This window comes from Sceloporus occidentalis, unplaced genomic scaffold, assembly GCF_023333645.1.
Source record: "Sceloporus occidentalis isolate IW3139 unplaced genomic scaffold, rSceOcc1.0.p SCAF_72, whole genome shotgun sequence".
Lineage (NCBI taxonomy): Eukaryota > Metazoa > Chordata > Lepidosauria > Squamata > Phrynosomatidae > Sceloporus > Sceloporus occidentalis.
In genome coordinates this window covers 3099291-3126562 of record NW_028317052.1, presented here as the reverse complement: position 1 = coordinate 3126562, position 27272 = coordinate 3099291, and the positions used below count along the sequence as shown (strand labels likewise).

Below are 27272 nucleotides of genomic sequence, written 5' to 3'. Positions count from 1 at the left end.
ACACTTTAACAAATCTTTTCTTGAATATTGTTCTCAAGTAAGGTTATCACTGAACAAGATTAAAGTGCTAAATAATTCAGCATGCCTTTGCACAACAAGCGTGTACCAGATGCTAGGTGTACTAGGGAGATTAACAATGGAGAACATTCCTGCTTTCAGAGCTGTTAAGATAGGGATTCTTTCATTTCTGATGCAAAAAACATAATGGAAAATGCTTTCAGCCTTGTATACAACCCTTATTTAGCCATAACAATGATATTGAGCTTTAATCTATTTTTGTCCATACATAACGTTATTCCAAATATCATCATGCTATGATTACAGTTGTGGACTTTGTCAATAACATAGTAATAGTATAGTAATAAATAGTAATACGTCTTGGAAGCCTCCCATTATTGTCATTAGAAAGTTTTAAAAAGCCACTTGGTATATGAAGTACATCTGTATCTTAATAGGTGGGATTTACAGGGTTGTACATTCATAAAATAAATTAAGGGAGTGTTTCCCTTCCTACAGCGAAAGTACGTGCAATAAGAACTTTTTTAACAGATAGCAGGATGTCTGATGTTGGCCATGGAATAGGCGTCTTTCTGGGTCTTGATGATTAGCACTAGAACCAATACCTTACAAAAATGAGGACAATTTATCCAAAGTGAAGATACCCCCTTTTTCTTTCAAACAAGTTTCCTAGTACCTCACAGGAGCCAGGATGGTGTATAATCCATTCATGAGTACTGCTATGTAGATATCTCTTTCTGTTTGGAGACCATGGCAGGAAAGGAATATGAAGATTAATCTGGCAAGGTTCTGTGCACCTTAGTATTAAAAACTTAGAGAGTTTATCAATTAGGCCTCTGAAACATATCAGGCGGCCAGTGTCCCAAACAAATGGCACTAACTGGTCAATTTTACCGTTGTGCAGTAGCATACCTAGCGGGGGGCGGGGGGTAGATAGTGAGGAGGGAGGGGGGTAGATAGTGAGGAGGGAGGGAGGGGGGTAGATAGTGAGGAGGGAGGGAGGGGGGTAGATAGTGAGAAGGGAGGGAGAGGGGGGTAGATAGTGAGAAGGGAGGGAGAGGGGGGTAGATAGTGAGAAGGGGTAGAAAAGGGAGAAAGGTAGATAGTGGGAATGAGTGAGAGAATGAATGAATGTGTGGATGAATTGTCTGAATGAGGGAGATAATTAATGAGTTTGTGAGAATGCATTAATGAATGTGTAAATTTGTGTGAATGAGACACAGAATAAACAGTGGCGTTGGCAGGGGGGGCCAGAGGGGGCCATGCCCCCCCCTACATTATGCTGTGCCCCCCAGTGTGCCCCCCCAATTGAAACGCTATACCACCATGACCCGGCCCACCGCCGGGGAAACCGGGACATTTCCCGGTGTGCCGGCACATTGAGCTGAAATTGCCGCCGATGCCGGCTGACAGTTTCAAAGCGGCTGTAAAACCGAAGCGGTTTTACAGCCGCTTTGAAACTGTCAGCCGCCGGCCGCTTAATGGCTTGCCTCCATGCCGATCACTGAGGCTCTTCGTCCCGCCCCTTTGAAGATGCACCGTGACGCTCAAGGGGGCGGGCACTTACGGAAAAGATGCTCGTCACTGCATGACAGGGAGAAGAGCATGCGGTAGAAGAGCAAGACCAGCAGTGTTAAGGCGGAAGAACGAAGACCATCAAAAAAGTAATTATTTCATTTTAAATAAATAGTTGAGTTGCTAAGCAGAAGGAGGGACATTAACAAGGGGGGGCTGCCTTGGGAAAATTAAATACAAAAAGATGGTGGCTGGCAGGCTGGGGACATAATTACACATCAGGGGGGGTTAATACACATTTGTATGGGGGCCATTATAATAACCATTATAAGAGGTTGCTGCATCAATACACAAGGGAGGGGGGCTGGCTGGGGTCATCAAATAAATCAATACACAAGGGAGTATTGCAAAAATGCACAAAGGGGGGTTGCTGGGGGGGCCCACAAATACACAAGGGTCAATACACACAAACAACAAAGCAATGTGGAAGGCATTTTTTATACTATTAGTAGGTTATCCCATCCTGATGTGGGGGTCCATGTGGCAGCAGAGCCTGTCCTGGTGTATGTGTTTGGGTGTCAGTGTGGCAGAGCCTGTCCTGGTGTATGTGTTTGGGTGTCAGTGTGGCAGAGCCTGTCCTGGTCATCTGTTTCCTGGAACTTTACTTGCTGTAGAGGGTTAAATAGAACTTTGTAATTTTTATTTATCCAGATTTTGTGGTCACTTCAGAGGACAAAACTTTCTAGGCCTAGAAATCAGTGAGAGGAAAAGTAAAGGTTTTGTGTTATTTACTCTTATTTCAATCTGGATATATTATTAAAAAGGAAAGTTAGATGTTGATTCAGAGTTTGTGAAACTCAATTCTTGATTTAATTATACAGGACGCTATTCCCCTTTGGTTTCACAGGCCTTCACAGACCAAGTGGTATTCAGCTTAGTTATATGCAGCTGTGTGCATTTTGTTATCTGTGATGAGGTGTTCATTTGGTGACGCAGTGCTAAGATGGTTGTGTTGCATTAATGGCTAAAAGTTTTGTTGAAGTTTCATATTTCGTTTTCAAGAATATTGTTAAGAATAATGCTATCACTGTTTTGTTGCGCTGAATAAAACTGGACTTTTTCTTCTAAAAATTTTTGCAGTATCAAATGTTTGATTCCATTATGTCTAATCTCCTTTATTTGGGCCTTTTAACTTTTTTGATTTCTGGGATTTTAATAATGTGATCAAAAAAGAATGATTTATAGTTGTTTGGATGTCAAATAGTGTGTCAAATTCTGTTTATCTGTATCGGCTAAGTTTCCATACATTATTTATGTATACCTGCAAATACAGTTTCTTTTTTTGTCTTATTCAGTTGCATGTGCTGTTTCCATGTGTTGTTTATTTGATCTATACCTGAACTACAGGGTGTAAGTAAAAGAGCGGTATGGTTTAGTGAATGAGGGGACAAAGGGACCCTGGGGATGATTACAGGGGAGAGGACTTCTCAATGTCACGGTGCAGTCAGAAGGAGGGAACACTGCACTGGCTCTCACAGTCTTCCCCTGATCTGCAGTCAGTGTGGCAAATATATTGGCAGCAGGGTCTAATATTAATATATATTGGCTGCAGGGGCTAATATTAATATATATCGGAAGCCGGGACTAATAATATATACCGGCAGCAGGGTCTAATATTAATATATATCAGCAGCAGGAGCTAATATTAATATATATATCGGAAGCAGGGGCTAATATATAGGCTAATATTTATATATATATTGGCTGCAGGGACTAATAATATAAATTGGCAGTAGGGGCTAATATTAATATATGTTGGCAGCAGGGTATCATTTTTATGTATATCGGCAGCAGGGTATAATATAAGTATGTATCCGCAGCAGGGGCTAATATTAATATATATCCGCAGCAGGGGTTAATATTAATATATATCGGAAGCAGGGTGTAATAGTGTATATGTACCGTTTTATAATTGGCCCCCCTACTTTGGTCCCTGGCCCCCCCAGTTGCCCCCTTAAATATGAAAGCTGGAGACGCCACTGAGAATAAATGATTGTGTGAATTAACTATGTGAATGAAAGTGTGAATTAGTGAATGACTGTTAAAGTGTTTGTGTGTATGATAGATGTATAATTGATGTAGAGCAGGATGTTTGAGCCTTGGGGACCAAGATGACACAGGTAGGGTGTTTATGGGACAAAGATGGCACAGGCCGGGCTGTTTGGGGACAAAGTTGACTCATGCTGGGCTGTTTGGGGACAAAGATGGTAAATCCTATGTGTGTAATCTGGGTGCTGGTCAGGTTCTATGTGGGCAATGTGTACGCCAGAGCTGGCTTTGGGTTGTGTATCATCTATGCCTGTAGTTTAATCTCTTGCTATGTTTCCATACAATATTATTGTATACCTGCAAATACGGGATTTGTATGTCTGATTCTATGCCTCTAGTGCTGAGTGCAATAATAATAACAATATATATATATATATATATAATTGCTAACAGCAATCACACTCTTATCATGCCAAGTCAGCTAGTACATGGCCTATTTTGCTGTGTTACTTACTTTAAATAAAAGTGTGAGATTTTTTTTATGGTGGGGGGTCATATTTGGTTTCGGACAGGTAAATGTTGGATTTTCGGATTCAGTCTAGAATTTTCGTTTCGGTGCATCCCTAAGCCAGACAATGAAGTGGTAGGCCTACACCACATCAATGTTTGGATTAGTATATAGTGATAGGAGTTATGCTGCACTATTATCAGTGTCTGGCTCAATGTATAGTGATAGGGACTACGCTGTACCCCCGTCAATGTCAGCCTCAGTATATAGTGATAGGTGTTATGCTGTACCCCCATCAATGTCTTCCTCAGTATATAGTGATAGGTGTAATGCTGTACCACCGTCAATGTCTGCCTCAGTATATAATGATAACTGTAATGCTGTACAACCTTCAATGTCTTCACCAGTATATAACGATAGAAGCTATGCATTTTTAAAGTGTTTGTGTGTGTGGGTTGCCACATACAGGATCCGCCCCAGGTGCCAAATACTCTAGGTACGCCCCTGCCGTTGTGTATATAGTACTGACACATTTCTAACTCCAATTTCCTGGATTAGAAAAAGAAAGGTTAATAGAGGATCTCATCAGCCAAACATTTGTGACATGATGATTTATGAAAATCAGCATGTCATAAGAGTTAGCTCAAAAAGATCTGTTCTTCGCATCATGACGTATTTTTCAGTTTTTGTTCTTTATCCTCATATGAATAATGACATCTTATTGGCATTCTTCCAGTCCATTGAAACTGAAAAATATAATGAAGTCCCCTAAGAATGAAACTGAAGGTCTGCCAATTGCCACATTAGGTTCCTGGACAATGCTATTTATACCACAAGTTATGTTAAACTTATTGTTCTGTAAGGTTGCTTTCTTGATTCATACATTAATAATGACACCGCATTGGCTTCTATTCAGCCCCCTATTATTGAGAGTAAGATTGTGGCATCAAGGTCTAGCTGTTGAGGGATTCTAGTGTTTTTACTTGCTATGATCAATTTAGCCATTTCCAATGTAGGTATGCTTTATCTGCTTTATAGTCATGCATCTACCTTTTTTGTTCTACTAGGTAATCAGCATTTTGCACTATTTAAAGCAGCCAATCAGAGACAGGAAGGTTTTCCCAATGAAAACAATGGGAGCATTTTCCATGGATGCACACCGCTTTATTGTTAGATCCGCCATAACCCACACCGAGCCATTGCTGGGGATAATTGGTAGCAAGTTTGTCATATGTCAGCAGAAGTGTTTGGCCAAACATGCATATGAAGGGGGGGGGGGCAACATGTAAAATTAAAGGAAACTTATAGCTAGTAAAACAAGTTAGTAAGTTATGTGTATAATAAGTTATGTGTATAGTAAGTTATGTGTATAGTAAGTTATATGTAAAGTAAGTTATGTGTATAGTAAGTTATGTGTAAAGTAAGTTATATGTAAAGTAAGTTATGTGTATAGTAAGTTATGTGTATAGTAAGTTATGTGTATAATACGTTTTGTGTATAGTAAGTTATGTGCATAGTAAGTTATGTGTAAATAAACCATAGCAGATTTGTCACTTTAGTCTTTCCTCTGAAGGTTTAATCATATAAAAGCACACAGGAACTTACAAAGAAGCGTTTTAAGTTTATGTGGCAACAATCTATCAGTACCTGTTTTGTATAACAATTAATGACAATTAAATGAAACATTTTGAATGAGGTAAAACTTTCCATGATTAAATAATTATTTATAGGATGGTCCCGGGTATAAAAAAGTACTTGGAATTATGTTTCTAATGCTGCATTTATTTACAAAAGTGATAAACGGCAGCGTTGGTGAACGTCACCTTTAAGGATACCAACCCAATGTATTTTATCTTGTATGCAGAGAGATTAGAGATTATATTTGCGGGTAATTTAGCATTCTACAGGGCCAACTTAGTCTTTCTTATTTGAGAAGCTCCTAGGTTTTGCCTTCTCATAATGAACACAATGAGATGTTTTGTCACATTTCATCTCTCAATTTACTAAAACCAAACCAGAGGCGCATATATTGTACTGGGATGAGTTTAGCAGCCTCTATATTCAGATACTGAAGTTCATTTAAGTTAACGCAGCCTTGAATGCTGCCGTGACATGGAAAAGCCTTTTGTATGATGAAACTGATTGCAAGGCGATGGAAGGGTTACAGGAGAACATTTGCTGAGCTATGTATGACATTTGTACTTTTAGTGTGAGTCCCTCCTGCTGGTGGAGCTTCTATAAAAGCCTTTGCAGAAGCCTCCTCCTCCTGTTCTGTGTTCAGCCAAGAAGCTTGTCAATATGGCTCTTTCCAGCAGCTCAAAGTATGATTGCATTGTGATAGGGGCTGGAATTCAGGGATCATTCACAGCCTACCATTTAGCTAAAAGCGGAAAGAAGACCCTGCTGCTAGAACAGGTAAATGGAGAATGCTGGAGCAGGCACTAGGGGATTTTCCTTAATGGCAAATGCACTCTGCATGATTGAAAAACATCATGTTCTTTTTAAGAATATTGGAAATGGCTCTTGCAGAGGAAGGGAATGCATTGTCTTTATATAGCAGATATAGGTTCAATCTCGGTGAAGTATGGCAACTGTATGCTTAAGTGGCTCTCACGTTACTGTGGGGTAATAAAGACTATTTTGCTCATTGCTATGTTGGGGTTAGATTTAATGTTGCCCACTAAAACAGCCATTAGAGAAGAAAAATAACTGCCAGATCTTCACGTACGGATAAGAGTGTAATTTAAAGTTTGTCCCAGCTAGCAAAAGGCACCTTCTGCTGTGCAGCCCTTACAACAAACCTCATAGGGTTGCAGGCTGCCTGTGCTACCATTAGCCATACCTGCCAAACAAAAATAAATAAATGGGAAAAGTGCGCATGTATGTATTAACCCCTTCTCCACCACCCAATACATATAGGAGTGTTATAATGCCCAAGTGGGGGCAACTCCAATGATCCTCCTCGTCAACTAAAATGTAAGAGACTATATAAATTGCAGAACAAGCCAAACATGCCTAACACCCAATGCCCTGGGTCCCCTGATGGCAGATAAGAACAATCTCCTTTACTGTATTAACCTCTGCCACTTCTGCTAGAAGGCTATTCCATGCATCCTCTACCCTTTCAGTAAAGTAATATTTCCTGATATTACTTTTAAACCTTTGCCCCTCTAGCTTAAGACTATGTCCTCTTGTTGTGGTAGTATTTCTTCTTTTAAATGTTTCTGTCATATCCCCCTGTCACTATTTCTTCCAGGCTATATTTATTAAGATCTGCTAACCTTCCCTGGTTTATTTTAACATGCAATCCATGAACAAGCTATATATGTATCCAACATATATACAGTTTAATACGTAAGTATCTCTGTGATACAGATACATATTGTAGCAATAGCGCCCATATCTACATGCTAATTGCAGTGATGGGGATGGTCTGTACCCATGTGTAACACGGTGGAAGGTATCGTGGTTCTATACATTATATATTTATGGTTATCTTTCAATATTTAAAGTGTTTTGTGTCTATGTGTCATTATTTGGATTTTTACAAGGATATTCCATATACATGTTTTAAATAATAGGAGAAAAGAAATAACAATTCTGATATTGTGTAATATACCCACTTGTTTCAACTTGAACTTCGACCTAGTGTTAGCTGGCGTTTGGTAACCTTTAGTCCTCAGGACAATTAGACTTTATTTAGATTCATTAATAATGGCTGACTTATTGAATAGATGATTAAGCAGTCAGAAATGTAAGGTACCATAAAAACTCTTTGAATTGAGGTTAAAAAATAATGGTGCAAAATGTCCTTGTGGCTCACTGTCAATGTGGCTGCCATGGCCTTTTACCAACTTTCCCAACTAGCCTCAGCTTCTTTAGCAGCTAGCCTTTAAATCTTTATATAATGCCATCAGAGAGGGTTTCCATATGCAATTAGTACAAGATTTGCACTTTCTGATTCACGTCTGATGATGCAAGGCACATAGGCCACCGTGCAATGATTACAAATTTGGGGACATTTCTGGAAAATATTATATAAAACATATTTTTGTGTATTTCACCTCACGAAATGTCAAACATAATTAGTGGTCTCCGTTTGAGTAGATGCTGTCTTTTATGTACAACCCAGCATTCTCTGTAACTTAAAGCAATGCATTGTATTATGCCTCCAGGTAACACAGCTGATTCCTGCAAAACACATTTTACTTGTTAATCCTTTAAAATACTGCTTACAAAGTATGCAGAATTGAATTTGTATTAACTGTACCAAAGTTTAATTTAGAAAAAAGGTTTTTAATAAAATGTATGTTAAATATTTTCTTGTAGAGCTTTGATGTTAATTATATGCCACATCCCACAAATATGGTATGTTAGTGAAACATGCGTTTTGGACAGCTTTTGCCATTTGGAAATAACATTTGTTGTCACGCACGCCCTCTCACACTCTCAATCACCCTTTTTTTCACACTCTCGCACCCTTCATCCAGACCGCTTCCGCGTCCCTGTCTCCTTTTCCGCAGCTTTGCTTCTTTTTCTTGTTCTTCTGACTTCTTTCAACATCCGCTTCTAACTGGTATCAGCTCCATTAAGAAGGCCTCCTGAGCCTCCACCAAACTGTTCCCATAATGTTGGAAGCATAGCATTGTCTAAAATGTCTAGGTATGCTGAAACATTAAGATTTCCCTTCACTGGAAGTAAGAGGCCCAAGCCCTGAAAAACAGCCTCATACCGGTATCAGTCTTTTACAGTTGGCGTAAGGCAGATAACGTTCCCAATACTTCTGTCCATATAGTGTATGATGAGTAGAGATGCGTATTTCTTTGGTTAACATGGCAGAACTTGTAAACTAGATTCCGCCCGTGCCAAAATTGTACCAAAGCCAAAAAGTATTCACGCCATAGTCCTACAATGTGATATTTTTATTTGACGTTTTTGTGGGTCTACCTTTTTTCCCCTTATTTTACTTGTGGCCCTACATTAAGCCATGGGGGGTATGTAAAGTAAAGGTAAACTGGACATCTTATAAATGCTTATTACACAGAACTGGAGCACCTTTCCAAAGTGCTGGCTTCCACTTGCTGTCACCGTTCAAGTCAGGAACAAAGTGTACTTTTTTGGCACAGTTGGCACTCTGTCCCTGGAGACCAGCTTCTGCAGTGAAGACCAGGGACAAGACAGCAAGTGGAAGTCACCAAGGTAAGTCAAGGGACATTTAATTCTAAACTGCTAAGAAAGCAAGTCTCCAATCGTTACAAAAAGTATTTAAAAGGGAATTCCTACTATTTCTGTTTTATCACTAGCATCAAGTTGGAAAAAAAAGTTTTCAAAAATATTGAGCTGTGTACTAGCTATTGTAAAATAAACTAATTTCACACAGCCTCATGTCAGTTTTATCTGTGTTATTTTAGCCCAGTCTACTAGACAAACACCTAGTGGGGCATGTCAGGACCCCACTTCTGCGACCTGGGTGTAGGCCCGGAGAAGTGATGCTTCTGCCACAGTTCTCCAGGCCAAACCTAGCCTGACACTAGCTTAGCGCACTGACATTTTTTCTTTTCTCAAACCCTAATTAAGCTAGTTTGAATTCTGCCATCAAAAGAAAAATTCCTTCTGGACTACAAAAGGCAATCGGATTTCTCCTTGGATCAAGTATCTAAAGGCTGTCTTGTACAGCGGGCAATTACTTTCAAGGGATCCATGTATAAAGTGGATATAGAGGCAAAGGTGATAATTGTTAACCTTATTTGCATGTGCCTACCCAGAATCCCTTGTGGTTGTGAAAGCACCATGAGATTTCTGAGGGAAAAACAAGCCGTCTGGTGTCTGTAGATGAGTGTTTAATAATACTTCTACCCCTTAATATAATTTGTGTTTAATAATACCCCTTAAATTTAAGTGGAAGGATTTCAATCACCTTTTACCCACCATAACTTATGTAATGGTATTCCTTGGATCAAGAAGCTCTAAAATATTAATTCTATTTATAGCCCTGTATGTCATGCCTTTCTAAAAAAAATATCCAGACCCCTTTTGAAGGCATCTAATGTATTTCATAACCTCCCTTGGCAGTGAATTTCATACCTTTATAGTCCTTACTGTAAATGAACAGGTCACTGAAGAGCTCTTTATATTGGCCCTGCATATATTTATATAATGTTATCAAATCCCCTCTAAGACGCCGTTTTTCCAGTGTATATAATTTTAACTTTTTTTGTCTCTCTTAATAACTAGTATCTCCCAATCCCCTAATTAATTTTGTAGTCCTCCTTTGCACATTTTCTAGTTCCATAATGTCCTTTTTAAGGACCGGTGCCCAGAATTGTACCGCATATTCAAGGTGAGGTCTTACCATTGACCTGTAAAGAGACAAGATGATATCCTCCTCCCATGAAGCAATACCTCTTATTATGCATGCCAAAACCTTATTGGCCCTTGCAGCTGCTTGCTGGCATTGCGCACTGTTGTCAAGTCTATTGTCTACCATTATTCCTAAATCCTTCTCATTGGTAGTTTTCCCCAAGGATAAGTCCGTTTTTAAAAAGGAGTTATTCTTTCCCTATTTAACTATTATTTTTCAAATTTAGTTTCCCCTGCCTCACTCCAGAGGAAGCTCTCATGGGCAGACACGCATTATACGCAGAGCATATGCAGAAGATTTCTACACCGACATGATGGAGGAGTGCTACCAGCTTTGGGCAGAAGTGGAGAGAGAATCAGAGACCAAGCTGTACAGGTGAAGAAGCATAACCCATTCGTTTATAGGATAATACTGATAATGCAACACTTGTTTGTTCCAAATAAGCACTAGAAACATTCAGACCAGGGGGCAAGTCTAGCAGGCTGACATAGTAATAAAGTTGCTAACCCTGTCCAACCCCCAATCATCAATAGTGAATACACTGAATGGCCATAATCCCAGCACATTACAGTCAACGTGTAATTTATGTTTACGAAGCTAAATACTCTAGAGTCACTTGTGGTTCTTTATGAATCTGAAAATAAAGTAGTGGCTTAAAATCTTTCAATTAGATAAGCCTAAAGGGCAAATGCCCCCTTCAGCCCTCTTTCTAGTCCTCCCCTGAAAGGCATTGTGCCAGACTAATATATGATAACATGATCATATAATTACACAAAAATAATTACACAATTGTAATATAATATATCAATGTATACCCAATTAGTGTGTATATAAACCGATCAGCATTAACTTTTTCAGCCATTTGAGCTACAGTAGCTCGTCTGTTGGATTTGACCACACGGGCCATCCTTCGCCCCCTCACGTGCATCAATAAGCCTTGGCCGTCCATGTCCTTGTCGCCATGTCACCTCTTTTCCTTCCTTGGAACACTTTTGACCACTTGGACTACTTCTGACCACTGCTGACCTGGAACACCCCACTAGAGCTGCAGTTTTGGAGATACTCTGACGCAGTCTTCTAGCCATCACAATTTGGCCTTTGTCAATGTAATTTTTTCCTGCTTCTAACACATCCACTTTGAGGACGAAATGTTCACTTGCTGCCTAATATATCCCACCCACTGACAGGTGCCACGATGATAAGATTATCCGTGTTATTCACCTCACCCATCAGTGGTCATAATGTTATAGCTTATCTTTTTAAATATAGGTGGTATGTGTCTTCCTCAACATCTGGGTCCTCAACTTTCATCTTGATGTTGTTGTCAGTTGGCATCACTCTATCTATCACCACCGCCGTCGTCTGGTCCTTGTCTACTAAGACACATGAACCTAGTAAATGCCAGTTGTTAGTGTAGAAATAAACATGCACATCTTTGTTAAAGTCACTTCTATCGATCTCTGGACTTATAAAGATGCATTATTGTTAATCCAGCCTTGATTACAAATCACAAGTTGACACTTACCTTTACTAAAGCTGTGGGTCCTTTTCACTACTCAATATGCTAAACTGAGATGTGAATGTACAGATAAAACATTCTATAGATTTTGAGAATTAAAGAATCTCTTCCTTTGCATGTTAAACAATACGATTATTTGTTTTACACAATAGATTTTCATTTCACATTGGATTTAGTCAGAAGACTGAGCTTTGATCTAGGTACAGCACTGAATAATCTTAACCTTTAACCTTAATTCACAATATATAGATAGCAAGTGTGAGATGGCTTCCTTGTGGACAGAGTTCCCAAATCCCAATTGTAAAAAAAAATGGCCTGTAGCACAGCATATTAGTGACAACACCTCTGCGCACTGCAGCCATAGTGCCATTCACCACCAGATCAGTTTGGCACAAATGTTTACATTAGGACATATCCTCAAAAAGGTTTACACTATAGTGTTGAAGAGGTTAAAAACACATAAGTTGTTCTGTTCCAACATAGAAATTTATTAAAGTAATTAAAGATGTTTTGCACTCCAGCAATGAATTAATTACACACAAGGGCATTTTGCAAACACGAAAGGCTTGCACTTTAGCACTGAGGCCACCGATACACACATACTCATACGTTTTGCACTCTACCACTGAGGTTAACTACAAACGAATAAAAGTTGCACTTCAGCATTGAAGAGATTAACTACACACATAGAAGGTTTGCACCCCTGCATTGATTGTTCTCAATGTATTGAGGTTGTCTACACACATGCGCAAATAAATGAGCAGGAGAGGCAGGGATTACTTATTCTTGTGCTGCCTGAACATTCATTGGTTAGGATTGCTTAACTTTTACACTTACTATACAAATTGCACACATTTGTGCATGTTATGTATGTATTTATGTATGTGTTGGAGTGCGTGTATATGTGTTAGTGTATGGTCTTAGAGAGTGTATGTTTGTTAATATATGTGCATATGTGTAATTTTATGATGGTAAAATGAGTGGGTGTGCTAGTGTATGGTGTTAATGTGTGCAAGTGTATGGTGTTATCCTGAGTATATTCTGTGATGTTAGAGTGTGCCTGTGTTAGTGAATGGTGTTAGCATGTGTATGAGTATTTGGTGTTAGTATGTGTGTGGATATGGTTGTTGATATGCATGAGTGTATGCTGTTATCATGCATATATGTAGATATTCATTTATGGTGTTAGCATTAGTGTGTGTGTCAGCATATGGTGTTTAAGATTGTGAATGATGTTAGCATGACTGGGTGTTCCAGGCATCCACAGTAGGGAGAAGGGCTACCTACGTCAGGATATGTCACTGCATGTGTGTGTGTAAGCATTTGGTGTTATCATGAGCATGGGTGTTAGTATTTTGTGTCAGCATGTGCTAGTAATATTTTTGAGCACATTCTCTTAGTATGTGTGTGCACATGTTGCTGTATGGTGTTAGCATGAGTGTATGAGTCATATGGTGTTAGAATGTACAGTAGTATATGGTGTTAGCGTGATCTGGTATCAGCATGTGTCAGTGCTAGGGTTACTGATGTGAAGGAGGGGGGCAGATATAGTGTGTTTTTATATATATATATATATATATATAGTGCATATATAGTGCACTTAACGCCGCCTGGGGCGAAGTTTAAAATGCCGCCCCCCGCCGAGGGGGGGGCGGCATTATCTACCCGCCCCCCACCGGTACTTACCCTTAAACAGTCCTGCGGCGAGTCTCCCTGTGCTGCCACGGTGCAGGCTTGTAATGCTGAGCGCCGGAAATTCACGTCACTTCCGGCGCTCTGCATTACAAGCCGGCACAGAGACCGAACAGGGAAACTCGCCGCAGAGGAGAGAGAGGGGCGCCGAGCGGGTAAGCGAAAACCACTCGGTGCCCCTCTCTCTCTCCTCCGCTTCAAAAAAAACAAAAAAAAAACGCTTGGGGCGGCAAAGTGCCGCCCCTTCTGAAGTGCCGCCCCTTCTGAAGTGCCGCCTGGGGCAATTGCCCCAGTCGGCTCCATTGTAGGGCCGGCCATGCCTGTTAGCATGTCTGTACATTTTCGTTATTAAGGAGGTGCCAAAGAAATACTGCACCCAGGCATCATTAACCTAGGTTCACCGCTGTTTAATAGCCACAACACTCATAGGGCTAGCGAAAGCCAGGAAAGATGGGGTCTTTTTTCCCTAGGTCTTATTTGTACTTATGGGGTACTTCCAAAAGAAGCTTTTTTCAGTGTTTATATATCAGATTGTAAGCCTTGTTTATACCCTGATCAGATAATTTCTGTGTTCCATTTATGAGATTTCTTTGTAGCCCTTTTACTTAATATGCATTTTGTGTTCTATTATATCTGTATTGTGCACTGTGCATCTTGGCCAAGTCTTTGCCATTGACAAACCTGCCACAGCCACATGCCATTCCTGTCTGTGTCATTCCTGTTATTCCATTGGGCCTTTACTTCTTATTAACCCACCCAGAACACACCAGAAGTTCTACACGGAACACAATGATCTGCACGAACCCAACAGGGGCAAGTCTCAGGAGGAGCCAGCAAAACAGGAATTTGCTGAAGCAAAAAAGTAAAGGACAGCAGGCTCATCGGACGGCCGTAAAACATCATTCTTTATTTAAGCAAATAGCCATAAGGCAACCTAAGATTTCTAAACTGGCAGTACAGACATCTACACAGCATGGTACCTGATGCCTATGACTAGGTGCTTGCCGCACAAAATGCATTATTGGGTGGCTATTGGGGGCCATGCTGTGTATATGTCTGTAATGCTGATTGAGAAATTTTAGGATCCCTTATCGCTATTTCCATAAACAAAGAAGGATTTTTTTTACTGCCATCCAGTGAGTCTGCTGTCCTTTACTTATTAACTCACCCTCTAATATGAGAACAGTTCTCGATAAAGAGAGGGTTAACCTTGAATCCTCACAAATCATTGTCTCCATTACAGAAGCTTATGCCTGCATAGCCCCTCAGCTGCATTATATCAAATATAACTACAGAATGAATCTGCCCCTTCTGTTGTTTCCAAGGCACTCCGTGCCCTTTCAGATCCATGGAAGGTGACAGAGGCACACAGTTGGATTGATCTGGAGTTATGGGCCATGTGAGATAATTATTTTGAGCCACTGAGGGTTTCACATAAAGGACAGAGGACCCATGGAGCCTATCGTTAGATATTAATTATTCTAATTCTGTCATCCTCTCACATTCAAATTAACTTCCTTCTTTTTTTATTAATTATCTCAGTTGGTTTCCAGAGCTCTCAGAAAGCACATGCCCTTTTGTTTGGTTTTCACGTGATTCTTTCGTCAATATCTGTCTGTAGCTCTTGGTTTCCAAAGAACGATATATATCACATGCCTGTATCTTGGTACACACAGGGGATACCTAGCAATCCTACTCAGAGAATGACTCCTTCACATCCATCCGTGACCTTGAGTTCCTCCTGATATGCCCACGGCATCTTGTACAGTGATTTACAAATATCTAGATTGAAGAACTGTCATCCAGGGTACATCTTTGGAGGCAAATGTTTCTAAGAATGTGTCCTACTTATTGAGTGCTTTAAAAGTGATTATACAAATTGATTTTAATTTCCTTTGCTTATACTGATTACCCATTTCGTTGTGAAATAATTCACTTGTTTTCTGGGCTGGAAAAATATTGATGTTTTATTCTCAACAAGTCTTCTTTTTGAAAAAATATCTGCTAATAAAAATAAGGCACAATCAATACCACTTTACAGCGTATCCTCAGTTAGGCATCAACCCAAGCAGCCTTTAGCTAGTGTTTGCTACATTTATTATGAAAAGATAACAGCTAGACCTCAAGGCCTTTTCAGGCACTGAATGATAATATACACCACCATTTAAAAGTTTGGGGTCACTTAGAAATACCATTGTTTTTAAAAGAAAAGCATTAAAAATAAAAATAACATGAAAGTGATCTGAAATACATTGTAGATGCTGTTAATGTTGTAAATGACTATTGGAAACGGCAAATTTTTAATGGAATATCTTCATAGGAATACAGAAGCCCATTATAAGCACCCATCACTCCTGTGCTTCGTTTTGTTTGATAATTTAAGTTTAAAATGCAAATTGAAAGCCTCTTGCGATTATGCTACAGCTAGAAGTGTCCTTGTTTTCTGTGACAACAGCTAAGTTATGCCATATAGGCATAGAATAGGCAAAATATACATTTAAAAACTATATTTATTGCTAAATGAACTGCTTTGTCACAAAAAATGAATATTAAAAAATATTATTTATTGTTTGATAGCTCTGTCATATTCTGTAGCGCTGTACAATGGGTAGACAGGACATAAAAGTAGTATATAACATAACAATTTGACTTACAGAAACAACAGGTAAGGAGGGTCCTGCTCAAAAATCTGTATACTGATAATAAAGGATTGGATATACAGTTCTACTTTATCCTTTATCAGGGTAATCGAGCGGCAGAAGAAGGAGCAGCACAAAGATGTATGATAAATAAATTATTGGTGCTGCTGTTCACTACAAAGAGACACTGAAGTTTAAGATTCCTAAGGGCTTTCATAAGTGAAAGGCCCTTAAACACATATACTTAATGCAACAGAGAAGCGGAATACAGACTACTACATAGAATAAAATATTGGTTATTTGTAGCGTCTCCCCACTGTGCAGCGCATGCTACATTTAATCTATAAAGTATGTGTGTTTTGTGGAGAGCTGGGAGTAGGGGTCAGTTTTTGCTTTTTTTTTTTTTTTCTTCTTATGTTTGAACGCGATTATGGGGCTTATAAATGAAGTTTAAGAAGTGGTGTTGTGCATTATGTTTTTGTATTGGACTGGTATTTGTTTGCTGTGGAATTAAATCTAAGTCAGTGATGGCAACATCCAGTTGTTCTTAGTAGTAGAACAAACCCAAAAGTCTGATCTGTATCAGTAAAAAACCAACACTATGACCAATCAATATCCTTCTTGGATACCTCCATAAAATCCACTTTTCTAAATGGGGAGAGGTCAGAATTCAAGGATAATTCTTTTTATTTGTTATATTTAGTTATATTTAGTGTTTATTTAGTTATAGTATGGCTGTAAAACAGTTTTCATTGGTTCCACAATGTCAGACTTTTAGGAAGCTTAAATCTCATCATCTGTTTAAATTACACATCTTTATTTTGTCAATTTTATTTAATGATTCCAAATCATTTTAATTGTCCAAATCTTAGAAAGAATGCGTTATAAAACACTATATATTTTATGAGGGCATTAATTCCAGCCTTACTTTATAGGTTATATCCCTTGTTGTATTTGTTTTGTTTGTTTACCCCAATACATAAAAGGTTCTAAAGCAATAATGGAATTCAAGATTGAGACCCCTGTAGCCTTTTATTTTGTTTATTTGCCTCATGGTACATTATAAATGCCCTTTATTCCTTTGGGTGCAGTTTATGAATGGGAATAAGCATTGATGAGTATAATGTTCCCTTGAAAAATTACATTAACACCATTTCTACATTGCTAAATTTGTTACTAAACAATGTGTATAATATCTTTAGGTATAATCATTGTCACTTAACAATGTGCATTTCATGTTTGTGGGGTGTATGACAACATGTAAGCTATCTATAGAATGTGCTATGGCCACATAGATCATACATGTATATAGGGGCTCTCCTAGTCTCAAGTGCCTTATTCAATCCAATGGAGCTCCGGACAGACTGTGAGATGTATATTTTCACTGTGTGGGTTAGTGGAGAGTCTCTCTGGTTTAGCATCTGAGACAAGCTGAGAGAAGACTAGTTTAATATGTAGCATGGGACAGCAGTTTATTTGGCCTAGGTTGACTAGAGTGGCAGGCGGTAGATTTTAATAACAGGGGTCTACAGGGCAAAATACTTATCGTCCAAGCAATATACCGTATTAGCACATGAACACCCACATGCCTCATTTAGATTGTCTATAACTCTACTACATTAATGTTCATTCATATGAACATTTTCAATACCTTTAAAACATGACAAGCAGCTCTGTAGCTGCTTCTTTTGTCTTCCTTTTTTAGTTACATTACTGTGAAGGTGTAAAAAATCCTGTAAAGTAAGAAAAGACGTGGTGGTCCTATGCCGAAGGCCTGACTATAGCTTGAAGTTCTTGCCAGCAGCCTTGTCTAGAAAGCCCTGGATAAGATAGTATAAGAGGAAGGGCGCCATGATCAGGCCTGAATTTTGGTATTGGACGCAGGCTGCCCTTTGGGTGACCCCAGATGGGAGGGGGAGTTATTTTGTCCTTTACTTGACCCTAGGAGGACAGGGTGGATGACAACAAGGGTGGAGTCATATTCTTGATAGGCGAACTTACGGTAGCAACAGAGGTAGATAAAACAAATAAGGCTATATATAACTGTTGCCTGAGGGTGATGTGCAGTTTTTAACAAACTTATAGGAAGCTGAGAAGGTCTGTTTAGGGAAAAATTCCCGCCCTCCCTCCCCAAGGAATTTGTTAAAAAAAGAAATAAAAACTATTTACATTATCATTGATGTTTTTAGTTGGCGTGCTTATTGGGAATTATTGGACAGTTTGTTGTTCAAGTTGGTTGTATATTGCGGGATACCCATCTCAGGTATGGGTCTGCGTTGGTTCAAGTGTACGGTGTGGGTCTTTCTTGAGGGCAGGGTCCCAAGGGGAAGCTGCTTGGTAGTACTGACAAAACCCACCTGCTGGTGCAGTTTACGGCTGGTGGGAGGAGCGCAGTACATGGTAACAAAGTGAATGGTGTTCCTCAAGTGGGACTGTTTATTGTTGATTAAGCAAATGCGGGGCTCAATGATGTTTGGAAGAAATAGCCCCGTGGTGTACTTGTTGTAAACATGTTAATGTATTTATACAATTGTTACATTGTTTGATATCCAATAAAGGTGTGTCACAGTTTGTTGCTGAAAAATAAAATAAACGCTGTGGCCTTTACACATTCCAAAAGAAAAAGTTGTTATGGTCATTTGTTTTATGAATTAAGAAAAATGTATGCGTGTGTATGGGTGTGAGCTCTGAGTCGTACCAATAAGCAGTGCCTGGATCATGGAATGTTATTAGGCTGTATGGTTCCTTTAAGTATATGCTGTATACATGCATATCCCCATAATATTACAAATACCAAATGATGGATCAGGAGGAAGTGGAACCCAGCTAGACCCAGATCCGTTATTGCCGACTACTTCTAGGCAGACCTAAGTCCCTGCATTCAACCAGATGATTGAACAAGGGCCATCTTCTGGAGGAATCATACATTCATGGGCAAGTGCAGCAAAACCCTATTGCTATTAAATAACATTGAATAACACAATCACATTAACAGTGATATAATACTGACAATATAAACATCCGAGCAGTAAACTTTAAATAATAAAACACTTAAACTGCACATTAAACTAAACTGAGCTTTAAATGCAATCTTTTATTGAGAAACTGAAACTAACACAAAATAGGTATCTCTGCAATAAGGCTAAACGTTTATTGTGTCCCATTCGCTCACTTTTCCATGATATGATATATGGTTTGGATTTATCCTATAGAAATGCATATAGCTGTTCAAAATAATCCATATGATCTGGCAGTAAATACATAACTGATTGGTTTCTATGGTTATATTTGTCCAAACATTATTTGTGTATCTCAGTAGGGATGTAAATGGGTCTTGTCATTACTTTCGAAGCTGTTAGGCTATGATTATAATGTCACAAAAAGCATGTTCATTCGTCCTTGATCAGTAACCACATGGTCCCTTACCAATGGCCAGTACTGTGGTGTGCTTCTATGGATATGTAGGGGGTTTATCTGCCAGGGATATCGCTGTATTATTATAGTTACTAAGTTCTCATAAAGGGTGCCTAATATATTCCAGGAAACTTCCTCAAAATTCCACTATTAAATTGAAAATCTGAACCAGAACCTGCATGTTTTCTCTCTCATATAAGAATTTCCCAGTGAAGGGCAATTTCATCTTTGTGATAAAAGCGTTTGGAAGGCACCCTTTATGAGAACTTAGTAACTATAATAATACAGCGATATCCCTGGCAGATAAACCCCCTACATATCCATAGAAGCACACCACAGTACTGGCCATTGGTAAGGGACCATGTGGTTACTGATCAAGGACGAATGAACATGCTTTTTGTGACATTATAATCATAGCCTAACAGCTTCGAAAGTAATGACAAGACCCATTTACATCCCTACTGAGATACACAAATAATGTTTGGACAAATATAACCATAGAAACCAATCAGTTATGTATTTACTGCCAGATCATATGGATTATTTTGAACAGCTATATGCATTTCTATAGGATAAATCCAAACCATATATCATATCATGGAAAAGTGAGCGAATGGGACACAATAAACGGGTGCCTAATATATTCCAGGAAACTTCCTCAAAATTCCACTATTAAATTGAAAATCTGAACCAGAACCTGCATGTTTTCTCTCTCATATAAGAATTTCCCAGTGAAGGGCAATTTCATCTTTGTGATAAAAGCGTTTGGAAGAATCCTTTGACCATAATTCATTTCCGAGCTGCCAATCACTCTCACTATGGCGGAATATAGCACCACAATTTCACTAAACAGGATGTGCTATCTTCCCTAACAATACATCTATTTTAAGACACTTGAAAGATATCAAGCAATAAAACATTAAGATCCCAGTGGACCTCACAAAGCAACTTCCCAGGAAAGACAAAATCTTAACCCCTTAGACACAGTCGTTCTTTATTTTCTTAACTGGAAATAAATCAGAAAAGAAGAATGGGAAACTTGAAGAATTATATATTCTTTTGTGCTCGGAAATGGCAAATTTTCTGTTATAATGATACGAGTTAAACATAATGATATGTCCTCTGAGGTTATGAATACATTACTGAAAAAGGGAACTAATTAGCATATGTGGTTCCTGTCTAACACAGCTCTCTCTTAAGTTCGTATGCCATTCACATTGTAGAGTTCTCATGGTCACCTTCTCAGATTCCAGTATTTTGTTAAAATAAAATACCGTATTTACATTTACTGTTTATTTTCTCTACAGAAAAACAGGACTTTTGGTCCTGGCCAATGCTGGTAATCATGCGTTTGAAGTCATCTGTGAAAACATGAAACAAAGACAGATACCATGGGAATCTCTGAGTCAGGCAACATTTAAAATGAAGTATCCTGGATTTTCTATAAAGCCTGGAGAAGAGGTCTGCAATGATATCGATGGTGGAGTCTTGTATGCTGACAAGTCACTGAGGGCTGTGCAGGTAATGTGCACCTGTGTACACTTTCAAAGTAACCACAATAGCCTTTTGTCATATGGAACATGTTTTCCACAAATCAACCTAACTGAACCCCAGCACCCATGATTTTTATGCTGCCCACGTAAAGTGCCGCATTAGGCCTAGTTGGTCTAGGCCAAGATAGAGCCCTAGTTATATACCCGGTATCCATACTCAGAAACTCCAGCCTGACAACTCATTACCGGGCTCCATGGAAGCCTTTAATCTATAGATGTGGAAGCAGTACTCTGCCCGATAAAAGGTTTGCACTTTCCATCCTCCTTGCAGCTAGCTACCTCCTCACTAGAGTATTACAGTGTCTCCTGCCTGTATCAGCCTCTCGGCCTCCATATATATAGTGGAAGGATGAGATTTATACGCCAATGTAACTGGGATGTTCCCAGTATTGTTTCTACCTTTGCAATATATATTTTTATCTTAAAGGGCCTTTTCCAACTCATGGGAGGGGTCATTCATGATGGTGAGAAGGTGACACACATTGAGCCTGGTCCAGTGGTTATTGTGTCAACCACCTCCAGTACATATGAAGCAGAGAAACTTGTAATTACAGTAGGACCATGGGCCAAGAAAGTCCTTAGTCCCCTTGGACTTCAACTCCCCCTAAAGGTAAGTAAAGGTTTATTACCTAACCTGTATTTTGCCAGCTACACTAAAGAAAATTACTTTCCCTGTTAATTAGAATCCTATGGAAACAGTAACATGTCCAATTATTTTTTACTAGGAGTGGTAACAGCCCTAAAGGTTAGAGAATCAATTCACAAAGCCTTATTTCTATAAAAGAATAATGATAATAAAACTTCACTTCAACTAGGAAGCATACAATTAGAACCTACATTCGTATTTGATTTACCGTGTGAGTCTGTTAAGCAGAATTACAGTTAAAAGGTTCCCCGGGGCAACATGTATCATTGCAATGTGTTTGTGAATTTGCTGTCACCCGAGAGGTTAAATCACTGGCCGGTTTCTCAGCTACTATACCTAAGAATATCTCCTACAAATAACACATCACAGAAACTTCTGAAATACATTTTCTTTAAAAATTGAGGTATAGCATAGGGTGTTATAATTTGTTATGCTAAGGTGCTAAAAACACCCTTTTCTACGTCAATTCATTTTCCTTTTTCCATCTGCAGGTTTACGCATTTGCTCATTGTGAGCAGTAATTATCATATTATTTGGCAAATGTTAATTGAATTGAGTATGTGCACCAAAAAAAACACTACAGGGACTTACGTTATACTCCTGCACATTGCATTACATTGTATGCTTTAATTATGTGAGCCTTGGGTAAGGTTGCCACAGTGGAACACATTGTAATGCGGTGACTTGGAAGTTCATATTACATTTTAACTATAATATTATATGACATTGGAATTCATGTTTACATATAAAAATGCGATTTGTCACATTTGATGTCTTACAGACACTGAGGATTAATGTATGTTACTGGAGAGAGAAGAATCCTGGGGATTCTGGAATCCTTCAGAATTTACCATGTTTCCTGGGTATGCAGTTAAATGGAGATCAACATGACATTTATGGTCTACAGTCGCAGGAGTATCCAGGGCTAATCAAGGTGAGTATCAATTAGTGTATTGGGGCATTCACTTAATACCCAAGAAAAAGCAATTTAAAATGTTGTTTGTTTTGTTGGGGTTCTTACTGCAACTTCATAAGATTTAACAATGTTGGCAAATTTTGTTAAAATTCATACAAATCCAAATGCACAAGTCTAACTTGGTTAAACAATACCACGTGCATTTCTGACAATATGGAAATGTAAATACTCTTCTGTGATTTAACCAACAAAATAACATAATCAGGCAAAACAAAGGATACATTTAACAACATTGTCACATACAAACTTAGTATTTGTTTGTACACACATATACATTTTGACACAACTGTTTCTTCAGTGATTTTTCACAGCATTTAATGTATAAAGTCTTCCTGCCTTCCCAGACCCCCTACCATTGTCCCTGGAGCCCATTTTACCTCTGCATTACCCGTGTCCTTGCAGATTTAATTTAATGTATACACCCCTTTGCCTTCTATAGGTTTGCTCTGTGACCAATCCATTTTTGCCTACCCTTTTGCAGAGTAATATTTATGAGGACCTGGTTCTCTTTTTTTTTCTTTTGTGATATCATCTTCTGTCTTACAATTCAGATTTGTTATCATCATGGAAATGAGGCAGAACCTGAAGAGCGTGACCTTCAAGTTAAAGACCCCAAAATCCCTGACATCCAGATACTTCGCAGCTTCATCAGCAATTATCTTCCTGGTTTGCATCCTGAACCTGTCGTAGTAGAGCAATGCATGTACACGGTGAGCATGTGTGTATGGTATGACTAGGGGAAGAGAGTATGTAAGTGTAAGAACAAGTTTTAATAAAGAAAATACGTAGCAAAAGTGCAATCAGGGAAAACTCGGAAGACCAATGAATTATGCTATTGTAGCTTTTGGAAGATAGGTGTGGAAAAGAATGAAAAGGGTTCCGTTACATACAGTACAGTTCAGTGAAAAAGTATTTGTCATCTTCCCTATTTATTCTTAATATTAGACAAAGATAACCCATGTAAACACAAAATGCAGTTTTTTAAATAATGATTTCATGTATAGAAAGAAAAAAAAAAGATATCCAACCCTACCTGGCCCTGTGTGAATTAAAAATTAAAAATATTTCAATGGCAATTGGATACAATTTAACTAGACACACCCAGATTGAATCTAAACATCAATTAAATAAAGAAATTTAAAAACAGATGAGAAACAAAGTCATTGACATTTATCAGTCTGGAAAGGGTTACAAGGGCTCTAGGACTCCAGTGAGCCACTGTGAGAGCTATTATCTACAAATTGATATTGAGGACCCACAAAACTTTTAAAAGTGAAACTTTTTAGAAGACATGGGCCCTTTTACATCTGTTGTGAAGAGCTAACACAGAATTCCACAATACGATCATACCAACAATCAAACATGATGGTGGTAGTGTGATGGGGTGTAAAAGACTCATTGTCATTTATCGCAAAAATTTGATTGCAGTTGTTGCCACCAAGAGTGGCACACGCAGTCATTAGTTTTAGGTTGTAGGTTTGTATTAACTCTCCACCTTCAATAAATAAAATGATCATGTAAATGCTGCATTTTGTGTTTACTCATGTTGTCTTTGTCTTATACTAAAATTTGTTGGAGGAGCTGAAATATATACGTTTGAAATCAGAAAGGGGCAAATCCTTTTTTACAGCACTGTCTCATATTTAAAATGCAAACTCCCTTTCAGCAGAAGAATAGTTACGTGTAAAATAAAAATGCCTTAGAGGGATATTATTATTATTATTATTATTATGTAATCATTCTATTGTTCATTATCTAAACGGTAATTGAATAACTTTTAGACACAGATTACAGATATCTGGAGCAGGGTGAAAACTGAAACTTTGTTCCTGGAAGAGCAGTGGTGTATAAGCCATTAGGCACACCAAGGCATTTGCTCAGTATGCCGCAGTGCTTTAATGGGTAACCTGTCTCCTGGACAGCCAACAGCTACGTAGCAATAGTCACTCTGGGCACTCTGGACTAAAGTAGTTCAGAGGGTCAGGAATTGCTGTGGTAACAAAATATGCTGTCTTCTGTGGTTACTCGCACATGAACAAAGATGACCACAGATGTAGGCAGGAACCGTTTCCTGAAACTTGCTCTTTAGCTATATGACCTGTGACGGAGACCCATACTCCGACTGAGTAGCTCCATGGTACAGATCTTGCTTGCCGATTAAATTGCTCAAGGGATTAACCCTTTGTGATCACCCAAGCACTAGTAGAGGAAGTGTAGGGCGTATACAGAACTAGGTTTATTGGTAACAGCACAGATATTTATACATAGAAACATAATTAAAAATATAATTCCATCAACTACCAGACACAGAGTCACTATTTTGGGGTGATCCAGAGGGAGTGGCATCAATCCCAGGGTACCGATGGAGAGCTCAGGGTCCAAGGATGTTATGTTCTAAAAAGCGACTAGATCCATCAAGCGACACCACTGGGAACGTTAGCCGGGCCAGAGTTCCAGACCTGCGGCTGGGTAAACCCTGGGTAATTAAACCAGGTTTCCCAAATGAGCTCCTTCTGCATAACCAAAATCTTTCTAAAACCTCTTAAGAAGCAGAGCCGTAAAAATTGAATAAATGTAGTTTTCTTTTAGCAGAAAGAAGTCCACATAGGTCAAGTGATTTAAAAAAGAAATAAAAAGGCTGGCTATTACAAACATTGTTCAAATACACATGCTTTTAATAATAGTAGTGTCCCCTTAATACGTCTGCAGTTATGAGTATTTATTTACAAATGCAGTGTGTTTTATTTTTATTGCAGTAGTAACGTGTAGGATCACGATAAGTAAAAATGGAGGGTGTTGGGCAGAATGTACAAGTTTTTTTTAGCCACGCTAATTATCAATTTCTGTTTTCGACTTTAGAGCACCCCTGATGCAAACTTTATACTGGATCATCACCCTCTTCACAAAAATATTGTCATTGGCGTAGGGTTTTCAGGTGAGAAAGAAAAATGTTGTAAACATACTTGGACTCTTGTCACAGCAGTAATGCAATTTTGTTTCTCTACCTTTTTGTAACAGGTCATGGTTTTAAGTTATCCCCTGTGGTGGGAAAGATCTTGAGTGAGCTCTGCATTGGCACAAAGTCAACCTACGATCTCAAGCCATTCCAAATAGCTCGTTTCCAAAACCAGCAAAATCAGTTTTGTAACAGAAAAATCGCAGAGATGGAAAAAATATACCAAGAAATGTAATTGTCAATTTCAAAATGTCTCTATGTCGGATACAACAGTTTTGTTCAGGCAACTGTGACAAGGTCCTTTAAATGGTCCATTTGTCTTTTTTTCAGAATTGCCAGTTGACATCTATTTCATACTATAAACATAGGGCTACCCATATATCTGCTATATGTTTTTTTCAATAAGCATGTTAACAATATTTACCAAAGGCACTTTATTATTGATGATCCTAATCATCTCACAAAGTGAACCTTAACCCATCAAAACCTTAATGACATCTCATGCTGTAATTTAAAAACTGTCCCAAAAACTATAAAATCATGCCGACCTTCCCAGTGCTGTAAGTCTTGCACGATCAAGCAATAATTCCACTATGAATGGATGCCTTGCATTCTCAATCAACGGGATGTTCCATTCAAGTAAAGTGAGTGCTGCTGATCAGTCAGAGAACGAATAAGAGGCTTAGAAAGGTTAAAAAAATAACAAAAAAAATGAAAAAATTAAATAAAAAGTAAAAAAAAAATAAAAACATAAAAAAAAAACTGTCTGATCCCTCCTGTCATGCAGGTAATCAGAAATTGTGTCTCAGCCAGCTATTTTTGCATTTCTCATGCACTCGCTTTTGTGGATTCTAACTACCTTCACCCCTGGGGGTATTTTTAGCTGGTGGGCTCATTCCCAAATAAGACCTAGGCCTTACTAAATAAAAAAAGGGTATAGGGGTGTTCCATGTTGTGCCCCGTAACGTCCCAAAGCATTAAAAAGCATTAAAAAAAAAAAAACCTATGCATGTTGGGGAGTTTCAAGTTCAAGACTTACATTAATAATTAATGTTTCATAAAATGTCATTATTTTAATAGCGTCTTACTAAATGTTGGACTATACACCTAAAAATTGTATCAAAAGAAAGTTCTATCTGTCCTTGAAAAAGCATCATATAATTTGTGTGGGTGCACAAAAAATGAAAAGAAGAATCATGGTTAAGGAAACAGTGTACGAATGCTGTCCCAGTCCCAGGTTTTTGGGCACAAAAGACCTCCAGTAAAGAAGGGGTTAACTGTGGTTCTGCAAACCAATAGGTAAGCACATTCACTGGAAACCCCCATACATCTTCATTCGGTTGCCTAAAACACCAGCTTCTGCAATAATTTAAAGTAAAATATATTCTTAATAAGCAATAACTAGCTGCCAGAGTCCCACTTTTAT

The 27272-nt window shown here is 38.6% G+C and overlaps 1 protein-coding gene across 1 annotated transcript; it reads left to right on the top strand.

The window, feature by feature from the left end:
• The first annotated feature begins 6388 nt into the window (after nt 1-6388).
• On the top strand, nt 6389-26081 carry LOC149286096 (peroxisomal sarcosine oxidase-like). The gene is made up of 8 exons (XM_089494429.1): nt 6389-6505; nt 10678-10826; nt 21023-21236; nt 21696-21878; nt 22696-22848; nt 23442-23600; nt 25750-25825; nt 25909-26081. Exons 1-8 carry the CDS (start codon nt 6389-6391, stop codon nt 26079-26081), a joined length of 1224 nt encoding a protein of 407 aa, XP_089350555.1.
• The last annotated feature ends 1191 nt before the right edge of the window (nt 26082-27272 follow it).

Excerpts from the sequence above, each read along its gene's own strand:
- LOC149286096 (XM_089494429.1), top strand. The coding sequence starts at position 6,389 with ATGGCTCTTTCCAGCAGCTCAAAGTATGATTGCATTGTGATAGGGGCT. Across the intron at positions 6,506-10,677 it reads AGACCCTGCTGCTAGAACAG|TTTCCCCTGCCTCACTCCAG; the intron begins GTAAATGGAGAA and ends TTTCAAATTTAG. Across the intron at positions 21,237-21,695 it reads AGTCACTGAGGGCTGTGCAG|GGCCTTTTCCAACTCATGGG; the intron begins GTAATGTGCACC and ends TTTATCTTAAAG.